The 16,830-nt window shown below is 35.6% G+C and overlaps 2 protein-coding genes and 1 long non-coding RNA gene across 3 annotated transcripts; 2 read left to right on the top strand and 1 right to left on the bottom strand.

Annotated features, from left to right (window-relative positions):
• The first annotated feature begins 447 nt into the window (after window positions 1-447).
• LOC123872712 (carboxylesterase 4A-like) lies at window positions 448-12,623 on the top strand. Its single transcript, XM_045917169.1, has 16 exons — window positions 448-735; window positions 1,269-1,413; window positions 1,495-1,650; window positions 1,731-1,940; window positions 2,730-2,913; window positions 3,361-3,528; window positions 3,675-3,835; window positions 5,271-5,402; window positions 6,197-6,524; window positions 6,632-6,828; window positions 7,408-7,570; window positions 8,187-8,308; window positions 9,407-9,638; window positions 10,171-10,309; window positions 11,057-11,238; window positions 12,416-12,623. The coding sequence occupies exons 1-16, from the start codon at window positions 602-604 to the stop codon at window positions 12,556-12,558; spliced, it is 2,796 nt and encodes a 931-aa protein (XP_045773125.1). The 5' UTR covers window positions 448-601; the 3' UTR covers window positions 12,559-12,623.
• Window positions 12,624-13,331: 708 nt separating this feature from the next.
• On the bottom strand, window positions 13,332-14,910 carry LOC123872705 (splicing factor 3B subunit 6). The gene is made up of 3 exons (XM_045917159.1): window positions 14,762-14,910; window positions 13,738-13,856; window positions 13,332-13,632 (listed from the first exon to the last, which is right to left on the bottom strand). Exons 1-3 carry the CDS (start codon window positions 14,789-14,791, stop codon window positions 13,401-13,403), a joined length of 381 nt encoding a protein of 126 aa, XP_045773115.1. The 5' UTR covers window positions 14,792-14,910; the 3' UTR covers window positions 13,332-13,400.
• A 591-nt stretch (window positions 14,911-15,501) lies between these two features.
• LOC123872727 lies at window positions 15,502-16,830 on the top strand. Its single transcript, XR_006797530.1, has 2 exons — window positions 15,502-15,950; window positions 16,692-16,830. It is a non-coding gene; the product is annotated as an uncharacterized LOC123872727 (long non-coding RNA).

Here is a 16,830-nt window from a genome sequence, read left to right as displayed (position 1 = left end):
AATTAATAATAAATAATAATTGGTCTACTTATCGCCACCCCACTTCGAATAGCGAGCGAGAGATCGGACCTCACTACCGTGCCAAACACTGTGTGTAAAAATGAAAGGGATACGGTATGTTGTTTGTCGCAACACGCAAGCATATCGCGCCGCCGTAAAAATTACGTTTACTACAATGATCATGGTCACGGGTAACTTTAAAAACGTGTCACATATTATTCTTCTAACTTCTTCATTGTGACTCGACTTGGTGACTTGTGGGTTTAATGGTATTATAGGGATAAAAGAATCAGATATCAAATAGCATTTTAAAGACCCAACCTATCACTTAAATTACTACCATAATTTTAAAGTAATATTAACTATGTTACTGTTGCAATCGTAACATTTTAAATTTATTTTTTGGGTTGGAACTGGTTGCCCTGTTCTTTTAATTTTTTTACGTTTTCGTTTCAAATTTTGACAACTGCATGAAATAATATATGTAGTTACCTATAAATGCTTATAAATAATTAATAAACCCAATCAGGACATTTTTCAACGGAATCAAAATTTATTATGCTATTACGTAAATTTTAAAACAAATTCAGCAAGTTCAAATATGGATGGAGAGCCAGAAGCATTATCAGATACAGCTACAAATTGTAATTTGGCATCAGCTTCGGAAACTTTATCTGATAATAATAACTATCAAGCAAAACTAGACTCCTTAGAGAAAAAAGCTGTGCATTTAAGGTCATTAAATCGTAATTTATTTTGCCAGGACACCTGTGTCAGGTGTTAGGAGTTAGGACATAATATTCTCCCTCTGTGCCTTTCGTTGATGTTGAAATTCGTTGAGTAGTTCGGGCCTCTTTGGCACTCAATAAATTAATAATAATAAGATCACACCCACTTTGAGATTGAAAATGTAAAATTATATGAATCTGTTTACCCGATTGCGGCGAAGCCCAAAAGGAGGGTTTGACCTGTAATGTAATAATATGTACCTACCTATGAGTATGTACCTATGTCGTTCCTATACCCATTCGTAACTACTTAACGGCTCAAACGATTTTGTTAATGATAAGTAGGTACGTTATTAGATCCGTCTTGATAGCGTGAGGGTAGAGTGTAGTGGGCGTAGGCTCTACATAAAATCCTTAAAAAAACCAAAATGGCGGATGAACTGAAAAAGATGCTGTACATACCGCAGTCGGGGTTTTTTGATATTTTTTTATAAAAAAATACTTGATTTACCATACGTGGTAAAATTGTTATTGTTACAGACTAACGCTAGAAAAAGATTTTAAGGCGGCTGATTTAAAATGGAGTTTGTTTGTAGCGGCAGCTTTTAGCTTCAGATACGAAAGCTGCCTCAGACCCTTTCCCCCCATTTTTATGAAAAATGGAATTAAAGACATGGACGAATTGGTACCTCAAACAAAAATTATTCATGTAAAACAAAATAAAAGTTGAAATAAAAAAATTCTATTCATTCCATATTTTTTTCAGCTGAGTTTGATCACTGACGTGCCAGCTTTAGATTTGGTTTTACAACAATTGGACAGTCTTGAAAATTTGAGCGATATAACCGACATCCTTGATTTATTATTCTACGTTCTTGTAAGACTAAAAGAACCTAGCTTAAAAACTATGCCGCAAGAAGCTGTAAGTTTTGAAACTCTGTAATTATTTAGGTACAGGTATATTATTATAGATGAGACATTAACTTAATGGATACATTTTAGCATGAAGCCATTTTAACAAGTACACAATCATTGCTGCCAGTTTCTAAACCACAGTACATCTTTCAAGTTGTCAGTACGTGCAAATCTAGTGCGGAATTGAAATGGAAAGAGTTATCGAAAAACCGTAGGGTGTTTTATGCTTACCACGGAAATCGCCTCGAAAATTTTTACAGTATTTTATACTTTGGGTTGCAACATCACTTACATAAGGTTTGTACTGTATATCCAAATCTACTACTCGTATTATAATATAATCAAAAATGCAAAAGTGTCTGTCTGTCTGTATTTTCCGAGCCAGAACATCGCAACAAACCGTGAAAGAAACTCTCAAAAAATGTTCGTTTGTTTTGGCCATAGCTTACAAACTATTTTATAAATCGTGTTTAGTATTTGTTGTTTATAAACAGTAATTACAGTAGGTACATAATAGTATATACCGAAATTTCATATTCCTAACTAGTTTAGTTTTTGAGATAGCCCCCGTCACAAAAATGTTCTAAAACTGCCAACTTTGATGCCCCCCCCCATTTCCTTATTTTTTAAGATAAAAAGAAGTATAAAATATACGCGTGCTACTACTCAATGAGCTCTGAACAACGATACTCCACATGCTAGGGTAAGAAAAAAAATCGGCTCCTTTTTATGTATCAGAGCCCCCCTGAAAAATAATTTAATTGAATTTCTAATTAATATTTAGTTTCTGGTCAACGTTTTTCTCCAATCACTAAAATTTCAGGTTTGTCACTAATTTCGTCTACGAGTTAGGGATATGTGACACGCGTACAGACAGACAGACAAACAGCAGAGTGACGTTAATAAATGATTCAAATGAATAATTAATAAACTGAAACTTACGCAGACGATATCGCGGGCATCATCTAGTATATAACTAGGTAGTAAGTACCTACAATAGGTACTTAATTCTATATTATTATGGTGTAGTGAAATCTACATTTTTATTCTTACCTTTATATCTTTTTCTCTTACATATTCACATAGACAAACGTAACGGGTAGCGGTGTAAATCTTTCCTCGGAACTAAGTGCAAGTTTGCCGTATAGTCATGGAGGGTTTGGCTGGGGAGCTAGTTGCATTGGAGGTCACCTGTCTTGTGTGGCGATGTGTGAAGTTATCGACGTTCCTGAGGGAATCAATTACCAAGTAAACCAAGTCACAAATGAAGGTTTGAAACATTTGTACCTATTATATGGATCATGTGTTCGAATTAGAAATGATAGGTACTATGTACAGTAGGTATGGTTTTTTTAACAGGGACAGTATGGAGAAATCCAAAACCATGAGACAGGGAAATTGTCTTTTATCTCAAGCGTAAGCTGTTGTTCTTAAAATCAATAAAATATATATATTTTTTAAAATATCGATCAACTCAACTTCATGTAGGTGAGGGACATTTCATTGCATTGGAAGAAAAAATCGTGACAGCAGAAGTTGATAAATATTTTTTCATATTTTTTTGTAGGTAACCTAATAACACTAGGCGTTCAAATATTATGACATATCACCTTGCCATAATTATTATGCACATGTACAGAACACGGTCTATATAGTGGCCTAAAAGTTAGTACCTAAATAAACTACCAACTTTTGAATGATTCGAATATTATTTCAGGGGATGGTGTGTACAAAGAAGTTAAGACGTCAGCTGCTGAAGCAGAGGCTCGCACTAATTCCAGTTTTGTTGTCACAAATTGCGATTTAATTCGAGTTCGATATTTACTGGTTTATGCCAAACAACCAACGTCGATGAGATTTCCGACCACGAGTTCGAATAGAGAAGGTATTGGTTTAAATCGAGCATTGAACTTATCTGTATTTTTATTTATCTTCATCCTTCTACACAAACGTAATGACAACACGCTTTCATTTTTAGGTAATTTAATGAATTAAACTTTGAGCAAAACCTAATTTATTTTATATTTTTAGCTGGTGGTCTACGACATTGGCTCGCTCAACACAAGCTATTTTCGATTCTTCTTGGTTATGGATTAATGCTGGCGACCATAGGTTTTGCAAATAATCAACCTATGCATTATTATTACAAAATTCTTTTGAAGAAAATAGACATGGCAATAAGTAATGGTAAAGTGTGATTTGAGGTACCTACCTATAGGAAATTTTTAATATACTTTGTTTTGTTCAACACTAACGAGTAACTCGTACAAATTGTAACATTGTAATGTTTTTATTAAAGTTTTGCTCATTGCGTTTATATTGGCTCTAGACTTTGGTAACTCGAATTTGCATATTATAAACAAATTTGATACAACTTTTGAAGTGCAATTTGAACGTCATGCAACGCAGCTATCGATTTACAAAGTCGAGATTTTGCATGACGTGTTTCCTATTTTTCTCTAATTTTTGCATTAATTATTATTGGATTATATCAGGTTTCAACGTAGGTAGTTACCTACGCATCTAATTACAAAAGGAAATAGGTTATTTTAGAACAATGTGATCGCCGTTACAATTGTCTCGTCATGGGTTGGAGCGTAATCATTGTACTGATTTTATTGTGTCGAAATAATGTCCAACCATATGCATTTATTGTTGGCCATCAGTTTAAACTTTAGCAAGCGTTGAGTGATAGTCGGTTAGATAGAATTAATTGTATTACACTTACACTGCCAACTATACTACAGTTGAAATTCGAAATTTCAACTCTTGAAAATGCAAAAAAGAATTGGTTGGTGTTTTATGTCGCTGTTATACTCTGTTATTGGACAAGATCCCGTCGCAAATTTACCGCAAGGCCGTGTTGTCGGGGTAAGACAGATTTTTAATATTTTTGAGTAGCTACCTAAATATTATAAGTGTTATTATTTGGCAACCAGAATAATTGAGGCGAACACAAAATAGACCAAGATTCAAAACCCACGATCAACTGATTCACTCCGGCAACATCTACTCTATGGGCAACACAATATTCATTATGCCATGGAAGTAGTCAGATTCATTTTTTCTGTGCACTAAGCAGATCAGAAATTCAGAACATTCGCTTGATTATTTTTAGATAAGTCGTTGCTTTCCTTCAGCAACCATTTTTTAATGTACGGTCTATCCAGTTATCTGCTGTCTTGGCGAGGATTGAGGGCCATAAAGTATTATAAAAATATTTTTAGTGAGGTGATAAAATTATCTTCTACCTAATATTCAATCAATATTGTTCTGTCCTGTTTACGCTCATGGTTGACTTGTTCCTCTCAATTTTAGTTACAGAATCTTCGTATGTGAAATAAATAACCTACCCTTTAAGATTAATATAAAATATTAAAATTCAAAATATATCGTTTATAAAATATTCAGATTCAAGTGTTCACGGAAAATTCGCTTAAGCCCATAGAAGGGTTTTATGGAATCCCTTACGCAGCTCCACCCACAGGCAGATTAAGATTTGCTGTAAGTTTCCAAACTTGTCTATCTACGTATAGGATAATTGGTTTTTTAAATAATATTTTCAGTTCAAGAAATATTTTTGTGTAATATAGTAATTAACTATTAGCTTTTATTATTTATTTCCAGTCCCCGGAAAGGCACTCGGGTTGGAGAAGAACTTTATTCGCTCATCGCATGCCTCCACGTTGTCGTCAATCTGCTAATGAAAGCGAGCATTACAAGGAAGACTGTCTCTACCTTAATATATGGACGCCACGGGTTAGGAGCGTCAATTTTTTTTAGAATTTAAATAAAGATTGTCCCAAAACTTCACGAAAACAAGTTTTTACCAAAAAAAAGTATTTTTTGATGATTCATGAAGTTTAGAGTAAGGATTAGTTATGGAAAGAATATTGGGTAAATTGACTCCACCGCTTGGCAAACACCCATTTCTCAAATTTGCATGCAACGTGGTTAATTTTTTTTAAATAAACGCTCAATTTCATTCACGCTCAAAGCGTAGGTGGTGATAAGATTGTCAAGATAAATCTGAGATTTTAAAAAAACCTTAAAGAAAAACAAGGAACCAAAAGCTTAATTTGCTATAATCCGCCAAACCAACGAAATCTGTATGGTACGCACCACACAAATTCCAACACCACTCACTTTGTGTGGTGCTGCGTACCATACAGATTTCGTTGGTTTGGCGGATTATAGCAAATTAAGCTTTTGGTTCCTTGTATATCATGGACTTCCGCAAAATAACGCCTGCTTCTATATATAGGTAATACACTTAAAGAAAAAGGTTATCTGGGCGGCTAAATCAGATCATCAAAACGGGATACTACACGACCAGGAAATGATTCATGTGGTAACTGGTGATGGAATTGATGATCAACAGTGAAAACACGTCCTTTAGTGTAGCGCTCCATTTTTAATAAACCGAACCGTCAAGCTATCTTTTTTTGTTGGCAACACTTTATTACATAAATGCCGCCAAATTCAAATCTTGCGTAAATTCTGGAACACCATTTATCTGGTTTTATGTAACTATTCCTTATTTTTTTAGGCAGCGAGTAGATGGCAAATTACAACCAGTATTGATTATATTGTACAGTAATTCATGGACTCAAAATGGAATAACATTGCCATGCCAAGAATTGGCCGCAGAGGGCATCGTCGTAGTGACGGTAGCATATAGACTTCATATTCTGGCCTTCTTTACGCTAAAATCTATTAAGGCACGAGGAAATCTAGCCTTATTGGACCAGTACATGGCTTTACTTTGGGTACGAGAAAATATTGTTGCATTTGGTGGTGATCCTAATACAATCACTTTATTAGGACATTCTGCTGGTGCAGATAGTGTTCTTTATCATATTGTTTCGCCTCGAACGGTCGGTAAGTAAGTCAATATGTTTTAGAGTCACATTTAAGTAGTTACTTACATATTTAAGAAAATCAGGAGAACCAAGCGTATAATTTATGCATCGTTTTATGATTGACAGGAATGTTTCAACGTGCTATAATTATGTCACCGAACAATATCTGGAAAGCGGTAGGGAAGGAAGGCGAGAATAGTTATTCAACTGAAAATATGTCTCAAAGATTGATCAAATCTTTAAATTGCTTACGTGACACAGAAAATGAAATACTTCAATGCTTGAGAACTCGGTCTGTATCGGACATATTCAATTCAATTCCGGTAGGTAATTTTAAATACAGTTAATAGTTTTTAGGGTTAGTTTTTAACGATGAAAAAACGGTACACCTAAGGATCGGGTTTGTCCTTTCAGCTTGGATATTCATGACCCAAGCTGATTAGAATAAAAGACATTTTATGCTATAGTTCGAATAGGTACGCGGAAGAACAGTACCTACTGCCTAATTCTTCATCTGTGTATTCGCAGCAGAATTTTATAAGTACCTACCTACCTACCTATTTTTTTATTTGGCCGTTTTACTTCCACTATCGTATCAAGTATCGGCTCTGGGTGTCCGCTTTCAAAGTGGAAGCGGGAGCTCGCAGAGAATAGTTTCCTAGAGTTGTTGTGTGTTATTGTTAATTTGCAGCGCAATCTAGATTATTTTGTTTTTAAAGTGGCCGAACAATTACACCAAATAAATAATAATCAGGCAGGTAGGTAGGTAGGTATCCTTTCAAGTCAAGCTACGGAACCCTTGGTGTCCACCTCTGACTCGCGCTTTACCGGTTTTTTTGATTACTCAATTGAGTATCCGCTACCAAGGTACCTATTTATTGAGTAAAAGAAATTAATTTCAGAACAACTGGACAAATGTAATTCAACCCATTGCGGATAATTTCTTACCCGATAAGGAGCAATATTTACCATCTTCTTTATCCACTGCCTTAGGGACATCAAAATTACCAAACATCCAACTGGATGTCCTCCTTGGAACAACTGACCTGGAAGCCATAACATACGGTGAATTTTTTCAATACTCATATCTAACGGAATCGGGTTTAAAAAATGTGTGACAGCGATCAGTTTTCATAATAATCAGTATAAGTAATCCCCAACACCTTAAGGTGGATGCGACGGGTCTGCCCGCGAAATTCAAAGATTTGGTTTTTCGTAATTTGTAAAATAATACGACAAAGTAGGCTTATGGCACTTTAATTGCGCCAATGGCAGTATCATCCTCACTGGTTTATCTAAAAATCTTTACTTGAAAGGGTCCAGTTTAAGAAATTAGCTCTAGTATTGAGCAATTTGTGAGTTATAATCGATACTAGAGCTAATTTCTTAAACTGGACCCTTTCAAGTAAAGATTTTTATATAAACCTGGCATCGCCGGCAGACCCGTCTCAAGCCGTTAATGTATGCATGCATGATGCAATGAATAAGCTTGCTTTATAAGAGGAATGAAAAACGTTTACAAAAACAGAATTTTACATAGGTAGGTCACGTACTATTTCTTCGGAGTTTTGACATAAAAACAAATTCACCACTTGAGCAAGAAAAGTAGGTAGGTACGTAGGGCGATTTTTTTTTAGCTTCGATGGTAAGTATAATTTTTAATTTATACTCGTATCTTCAGATTATAATTATGAAGACTTGGCACGTCGAGGTCCAGACTCACTTTACGAGCACGCGAGTGTGACAATCATTCAGGAAATCCTGCGCCTGTTGTCCATAGACCGACCAGAAACATTGCCACTCGTAAGTTTTCCTAATCATATTAAAAAGACTTTAAAATTATATAAATCTATCTAAGGCTGAGAGATCTATAGTTCACTATAGAGATCTATAGATCACTGTTGAAACAAGACAGGCGACAGCGATATACGGCTGGCATAAATCTGTCTCGTTCTAACTGAAACTTAAGTCTGAACAAAGTCAAAGTGCGCTCTATAAATTTCAACCTTAGTATAGCAGTCCGTAGACCGTAGTAGCCTATACTTACTAGTTAACTAACCATTTTACAAAGTACTCTATTTCCTTGAAGTATGATGGTCAAAATGGGCGTAAATCTATTGAAGTGGAGAGAATGTGTCTGCACATGGACAATATTATGTTCTTTCTTAAATACAGCACGGGAAGCGATTGGAGTAGAGTGTCAAACCAATTAAAAGCGGTAGGTAGGGACACCTTCTGCCATTTGAGGTACTACTAAGTACCTACTATATTTCAATTCTGTTGAATTTACGCTCATTTTTTGACCATCGATCTATTTACAAGGCTGCTCCTCCACAACCAAGTGAATCTCTAATAAAATAAATGGATTTCAACTAATGATAAAATCGATACAATACCTATGTACGACGTCAAAATGATAAATAGATATCTGTAACGGCCAGAAATTCAAAACTTAATAAAAAAAGATCTTCACACTTTCACTGCGGGTGTGTTGGTTACGTGCTCGTCAAATGTTGCGCGATTGTGGAGTGATCCGACATCCGTTGACTTGCTTATTGGCAGAATAATCTGCATAGGGTAGGTACATACTACATAGGCGGACAGTTAAGTTAATCGTTCAGCGGTAGTAGTTAGTACCCAGCACAGGCCTCGCTAGTGAACATAATGCCATTTCCAGCCACTAAGGCCGAGTTTGTAGTGGGCTCTTCTCAGATTGGGCGCGTTTGGAACCCTCGTAGCTTTAGTTTTAAGTTTACGTAGGTTGACAGTTAAAAAGTCCCCATTTTGGATAAATGATCTGACTTTGACTTTCATTTTATTTTGTAAAAATTAAGTATACTTATGTGATTGTAATTTAAAGAATTCTTCTGAATATAAACCTACAAACAAAATCTCTTTCAGCTTGCACAGGCAATACGTTGGGAATTCCTAGGTCCGAAAACGCGTACGAAAAGTGAGGGTGAAATTATGAAATTAATAGAAACCGTTGCAAGAATGGAGAGCTCAGCTAAATGGGGTGCCGGTTGTGCTGTTCTAGCAGCTAAACTTGCTCGGCGAATTTCTCATCTCTTTGTCTATCGCTACTCGCGCGCAACTGATATAGACCTAAGTGGCCGAAAGCTTAATTTTACAGGTAAAAATTTTCAAAACTAAAATCATAACCCTTGCTTTTGTCTTTGCCATAGTCAGGTAAAAAAGTGATGTATCGGAAAAAAGCTTGCATATTTTTTTTAAAATTCTGATACATGTGCTCTTGACTGCAATTTCACCTGGTGGTAAGTGATGATGCAGTCTAGGATGGAAGCGGACTAACCTGGAAGGGGCATGGCAATTTTTTTATTAAACCCATATCCCTGTGGTTTCTACACGGCATCGTACCGGAACGCCAAATCGCTTGGCGGTACGGCTTTGCCGGTAGGGTGGTAACTAGCCACGGCCGAAGCCTCTAACGAGGCCAGAGATTTAGAAATTATAAAGTTCCAAACCCCTGCCGGGAATCGAACCCGGGACCTTCCTCCTCCCTAAGGAGGGACTTATATTATTTAGATACTTTAACTGGCCAATTTGTTTTTATTTAAGACCTCTTAAAGTCACGATGTATCAAGTACTTCGTCTTGCATCATATTTTCATCTTCTCGTCTCTTAATTTCTTACGTCCGTTTCAGGTGCAACTCACGGTGCCGAATTATTAGCGCTGCTAGGAAACGCTTTGATGCTCCAAGTTGCCCGGCGACCTTCATCTCAGAATGAGAAACAGTTATCTATACAGTTTAGGAAGTACATTATTAATTTTGTTAAATTTGGGTTAGTTATGGCATATATTAAAATTTAACTACTACTTAACTAAATTTTTAAAACGTACCTACCTACTCGAAGGGTGCCAACGGGCCCCTATTAGTTCTAAGCCTCCGTCTGTCCTGTCCATCTCATCATTTTATGAACCGTAACAGGCAGAGTCGAAATTTTCAGAGTATGTATTTCCGTTTCCAGTATAACTACAAACTTACTTAGGTACTCAATAAAAAAATATTAGTGTTATTTTTTCAGGTTTCCGTACCACAAAAAGAAAGAACCCTTATAGGATCACTTTGTTGTCTGTCTGTCCGCCCGTCCGTCCGTCGTGTCTGTCAAGAAAACCTATAGGGTACTTCCCGTTGACCTAGAATCATGAAATTTGGTAAGTAGGTAGGTAGCACAAGAAAAGGAATAAATCCGAAAACCGTGAATTTGTGATTAAGTACATCATTAAAAAAAAATTAAAATGTGTTTCAATTTTCAAAGTAAGAAAACTATACCAAGTAGGGTAGGTATCATTTGAAAGGGCTGTACCTGTATATTCTAAAACAGATTTTGATTTATCGTGCAAAATGTCGGAAAAATTACCCAAATACGGAACCCTCAGTGCGCAAGTCTGACTTGTACCTACTTGGCCGGTTTTTTTATTTATAAGATCTGCATATGGTACCTAACTATCTATTTAAAATAGGACCTGAGTAATCCGTTAAACTAGGGCTATAAAATAAAATAATTTTATGATAAATTTTTTTTTAGGTCACCAGATAATTTAAACGAATGGCCGCGATATATGGTGGGGGAATCTTATATTCATGAAATATGCAAAAAAGAAGACTCCAATTGCAATAAGTATAAAACCAGCAAAGAAATCGCTTTTTGGCTTCAATATTTACCCCGGTTATTTTCTACACTTACGTCGAATGAGCAAATAGAAAAAGGTAGGAGTTACTTCTGAGTTGCAAATGGTAATTTCTACCAAATGTATAGCACTTTTAAGGATTCCGTACCTCAAGGAAAAGAGGAACCCTTATAGGATCACTTCGTTGTCTGTCTGTGTGTTGTTTGGGAGACAATTCGGGGGAATCAAAACCTACCTATAGGGTAGGGGAATACTACTACTTCCCGTAGACCTAGAATTATGTTTGGCAGGTAGATCTTATAGCACAAGTATAAAGGGAAACATTCGGAAACCGATTCCATCAAAATTGTGTTCCCGAAATAATTAGTTTACCAAATCACACCAAGGTGGCGCTGTCCGGACATTAACTTGCTTTATCTATTATTACATATAATAAAATTGTAGAAAAGTGGTGTCTGTACAATGGAAATATATAAAAAAAAGTAGCAGGGGTTGTTATTATATCGATGCTGAAACCGAAATTGTAATTTTTTTTTTGTCTGTTTGTCTGCTTATCTGTGTGTTTGTGCACGCTAATTTCAGAAACGGCTTATTCGATTTAGATACGGTTTTCACTAATATATTGTAGTAAGCTTCACTTAACATTTAGTGTTTATTTCATGTCAATCGGTTCATAAATAAAAAAGTTATGTCAATTTAAAGAATCACGGCGAACATTTTTAACGTACAGAGTACGTACTACACGCCTCGCGCCTGAGCGTCCGTGGCGCGTAAAGCGTGGTCACTATTCCACGCGAACGAAGTCGCGGGCACAGCTAGTTCGGTATAAAACTGGTTTGAGATTTCTTATTTTCCATGATACACATGGAACTATAAACATAGGTTTTTACTATAAACATAGGTTCTTAATATGCTATAAATTAAAAGTCGCCAAAATAGGCAATGCTGTATGGTACAACGAAAAGCAATGTTATATGCACCATCCGTCCTCTGCTAAATGCAGGAGAAGCCAGCAATCAAGATGCACTACAGCCTTCCACCACGCATCACCATCATTTGTTTCGATACCGGACCATCTTCAGATGTATACTAACTTAACATTGCATGCAAACTGCACTGTAAAGTCTACATTTCCTGAGACGAATTTTTTTTCACGTGTTTATAAATTAAGTATCTATCTGTTTTTTCTTTATTTATTTCAAATATTCTTAATTAGTTATTCGAGTATGTAATTTCTAATTTTTTTTTGTTCATAGATGAAAAACGACTGCATGGTGGAGTATTAGCAATGTGTGGCGTTTCCATCTCGCTATTGCTTTTATTGTGCGCTAGTGTAGTCATTTTAAATAGATGGCGTTCTCGAAGACCTTTGGATATTGATGAACATGAAACTAATTAAAATTTTATTGGATTGTAAATATTTAAATACTTATTGCAATTAAGAATTAAAATAATAGACTTTGACATGCCTTTTATTTCCTTAGGGAATCTATTTTATATTGCATTTATCTATAACATTTTAGCTGATAATCCATACTAATATTATAAAATGCGAATGTGTGTCTGTCTGCCTGCTACCTTTTCACGGCCCAACAGTGTAACCGATTCTGACGAAATTTGGTACAGGGTTAGCTTATATCCCGGGGACGGACTTAGGCTGCTTTTATCCCGGAAAATCAAAGAGTTCCTGCGGGATTCCTAAAGATCCATCCACTTAACCGATTTGTATGTTTGGTAGGTACCGAAGTAGCTTGCGTCCCAGTAATCGAAATAGGCCACTTTTATCCCAGAAAATCAAATAGTTCCCGCGGGATCTATAAAAATCTAAATCCACGCGGACGAAGTCACAGGCAGCCTCTAGTATTAAATAAAAACCAGCACCATGCTAGCCAAATAGGCGATCTTCACACACCTTTGGCCTCTGGGAGTAATATGGAGATTTCAAAGGCATCACTATAAGCTCACTATGTTTTCCCCTTCAAACTTCTAGTTTTATACCTATACTGAATTATATGATTCCATCCTTATGAGCAGTTTACCAGATTTTCAGTTTACCAGATTCTTAACTCATTCACTGATTTTTAAAAATCCCATTTGAGGGCGTCCCAGAGTCCAGTAATAAAATTTTTAAATTATTATTTTAGGTTAGTTCAGTTATAAATAAAATTCATGTTTAGGATAATTTGTACAAATCTTATATTATCTTATTCAGCGACAATACAATCAGTAAGGATGTTATATTCATTTACGAAGTTCCTCTGTTGATATACCATATTTCTTTTTTAAAGTATCTAGTTCCTCTTGTTTCTTTTCTATATCCATACCCTTAAATGCTTTGTTAGATCTATAATATAACACAACTAAATATCTGTTGCAGACATTGAATCCAGATAAATGATCACATGCATTTTTAGCATCAAATATGTCTTCATACACCACAAACGCTGTGCCTCTGGTCTCAGGTGTATTGCCACTGAAAAGTGTAAATTATAAAAGTAAAATATCATAGAGCAAAGAAAACTTGTGTTCCATTGTCAAATGTAATAGGCATATGTAATTTCAAGATAAACATACTTACACACGAATTTGCCTTATTGCTCCATATTTACCAAATATATCGTACATTTCTTCCGCTGATATTTTATATGGTAAATTTCTTATGTATAGAATTCTATTAACTTCCGGTGGAAGCCTCACCTAAAACAAAAAAATCTAATAATTACTTAATAGTCCAATGCATGCTTACATATTATGTGGAGCAGAAACTTGTTTGACAAGTGTTCCAATTAATTATGTTTTATTTCCTTTAACACAGTTTAAATAATTGGTATAATGAAAAACGGTGAAGCATGGAGGGACTACATAGAGGATAGGTGTGCGCCTAAAACAATTAATTATAATTGACTACTTGTTTTCCCGCAATATCATCACATTGAATTTAAGTTATTGAATTTTTGCAGTTATTTGCATTAAAATGGTTAAAATTTTGATAGCTCTAGCATCTTGAAGTCGGATTCAAGACTATCAAAATTTATCAAGATCAACAAATATTATGCTAAAGCATAGGCATGGTATGCTGGTAACAGACAGACACACTGCCACAATTTCATATTATTACTTAGTACCTATGTACTGACTAAACATGAAATCTCAGAACTATAATGCCTAAAATACAAACATGAAAGTAAGGTATAAGTCCCTTCTAAGGCATAAACATAATGTTCTCAAGGGTGTGTGTCTGCCAATCCGCACCGGGCCCGCGGGGCAGACTATCGCCTAAACCCTTCTCATTCTGAGTAGAGACCCGTGCTCAATACTAGACCGGCAATGGATTAATCATGATGCTCTTATGCAAAGACCTGAAATGGGTTGTCGAAGTTTTATAGTAAAGTTACTGTACCTAAATCAATACTAGTTAATGGGGGTACCCTATGAAACAGAATCATTAGCACGTAAAGTACGATTTACGAAGTTGCGGTTTTTACTATTGGTTAGCCTTTTAATTACATCGGAAACGGGATATCACAATCGCAGTTGTACGCGGACAAAGTGGCGGGCAATTTCTAGTAAAATTGAAAAAGTAGAATCATCAAATCACTTACGTTTGCCCGTCTTTGAAGGGCTAATGCCATCGTGTTTTAATGTTATAAATTGAATGGCTAATCTAACCCTCACCAAAAGTAGATATTTACATATCCCAAGCCAAAAATCCCTTCGCAAAAATTAACTTCGCTTCACTTCACCACAGACCAATAACCAGGGCCGGCTATCCTATGGTATTTCAAATATGCTTAGGTACATTGCAAGTACATGTCTTCTATCTCACATAATTAGTATGGGTAGACATTAAGCTTCTCGCTTCACTACCACAGCTATATTTTACGCACACGTTTGAAATTTTTTATTACTATATGTATTATAGTTATATGGAATGGTCGCACGAGGAGTGTGACCAGCTAAGGGTTTTACCCTAAAGGTGGAAGAAAAACGAGCTTAGATTTTTATAGAAAAAAGTATAATATTTTATTGGATTTAACTTTAAATTTCATGTTGCCAAAATTAAAGGTTTTTAAGAATCATAGAGCAAATTTAAGTAAAATAATATATTTAGGTTTGAAATTACAGTGATATAACATGATAACCATTTTTTGAATAAAGTAATATAAAACAGAGTAGCAGTAACATACAAAATATAAAAATGTTCAATGTCGTTCATTGGATTTCTCATTTCAATAGGTACGATTAAAAATCTGAATTTGGGGGAAATAAAATCAAATGTCGACAACACTGTAAAAATGGCGTAACGTAGAAATCAATAAAATACGAAAACTTTTAAGCCAATTTAAATCACTGTTTCATATGTTTTTCTTAGAAATTTATCGTCTTTTTTTCTTAAATTGAGTATACTTGTTTTGTATACACTCGTATAAAGAATCAGTGAGCGCTAATAACCATAACCGCGATTGAGAAATGTATTCCTTGGTTTGGACTTGCATTTTGCGTTTTCACGAAGATCAAAGGAAAGGTGGCCCACATCTAGCGAATGCCGAAGATGCACCAAACATCTTCTGGGGGTTCTGGGGACTTCTGGGGATGTTCTTACTGTGAAGGCGATAAGGGCATGTAAAACAACCTCCAAGTGCAAGCTGCTGGAAAAACTACCTCAGGAGAGTGGCTGGACGAGAACGACTGGATGGAAAAGGCTAAAGGGACTCTCATACATGCATGCAGTATCATAACTATATAAGACTGCAATTACGGAGGTGGAAAGCATAGTTTTGTCATCACAGAGTAAGTATTACTAGATGATGCCCGCGACTTTGTTCGCGTGACTTAGATTTTTTAAATCCCATGGGAACTCTTTCATTTTCTGGGATGAAAATTAGTATCCTATGTCTCCTCCAGGATGCAAGCTATTTCAGTGCCAAATAGATGATGCCTGTGACTTCATCCACGTGGAATTAGATTTTTAAGAACTCTTTCATTTCATGGAACAAGAAATAGCCTGCATCCATCTCCGAGATGCAAGCTATCACCACAAAATTTCGTCAAAATTGGTTAAATGGATAGGCTGTGAAAAGTTACAGTTACACTTTCACGTTCATAATATTGGTATGGATTAATTTCAGATGAATTTCTTCATTAAACATGCCAAATCCAAATATATCCATTATACCAAATAAACAGGGATATTCTCACTGATGAGTGGCTAAAAATATTCATTATGTTGTTCATTGTGAAGTATGAACTCTTTAATACACTTCAAAGCTTCCTATAAAATAAACACTTTGATACTCATGACTTTGTTTCGGTTTTTCAAAATTCCTATCTATGAGATGGATACTCTTTAATTTTCTAGGATAAAAAGCATGGCTCTTAAAATGCCTATCTTTGTCTCCAGATGCAAGCTGTTTCTCTGTGGGATTTCTCCAAAACTGGTTCTTTTGTTGAGCTAAAAAAAGAAAATTTACTCTATTAATGAATGATAATATAATTTACCATTTACTTTATGTTTCTGCCTTAACTTTCCAGAATAAGGAGTTGGTCATCTGAATTTGTGTTTACACTGGGAACACAGTGAAATCCTGCACCTGAGGTGCTGTGTGAGAAGCAACAAAACTGATAAAGAAACATGTTGGAACTATACCTGCATTCCTATGAACAAATTGAG

Source organism: Maniola jurtina, chromosome 2 (genome assembly GCF_905333055.1).
Source record: "Maniola jurtina chromosome 2, ilManJurt1.1, whole genome shotgun sequence".
In the NCBI taxonomy this organism is placed as follows: Eukaryota; Metazoa; Arthropoda; class Insecta; order Lepidoptera; family Nymphalidae; genus Maniola; species Maniola jurtina.
This window is presented reverse-complemented; position numbering and strand designations above follow the sequence as displayed.

Bases quoted from the DNA above. Each gene is read 5' to 3' on its own strand.
- LOC123872705 (XM_045917159.1), bottom strand. From the start codon at position 14,791: ATGGCATTAGCCCTTCAAAGACGGGCAAAC. The intron at 13,857-14,761 runs GTAAGTGATTTG...TTTTTGTTTTAG, and splicing joins CCCTTCAAAGACGGGCAAAC to GTGAGGCTTCCACCGGAAGT. The intron at 13,633-13,737 runs GTAAGTATGTTT...TACACTTTTCAG, and splicing joins GCAATAAGGCAAATTCGTGT to TGGCAATACACCTGAGACCA.
- LOC123872712 (XM_045917169.1), top strand. From the start codon at position 602: ATGGATGGAGAGCCAGAAGCATTATCAGATACAGCTACAAATTGTAAT. The intron at 1,941-2,729 runs GTTTGTACTGTA...ATATTCACATAG, and splicing joins TGCAACATCACTTACATAAG to ACAAACGTAACGGGTAGCGG. The intron at 3,529-3,674 runs GTATTGGTTTAA...TTATATTTTTAG, and splicing joins CACGAGTTCGAATAGAGAAG to CTGGTGGTCTACGACATTGG.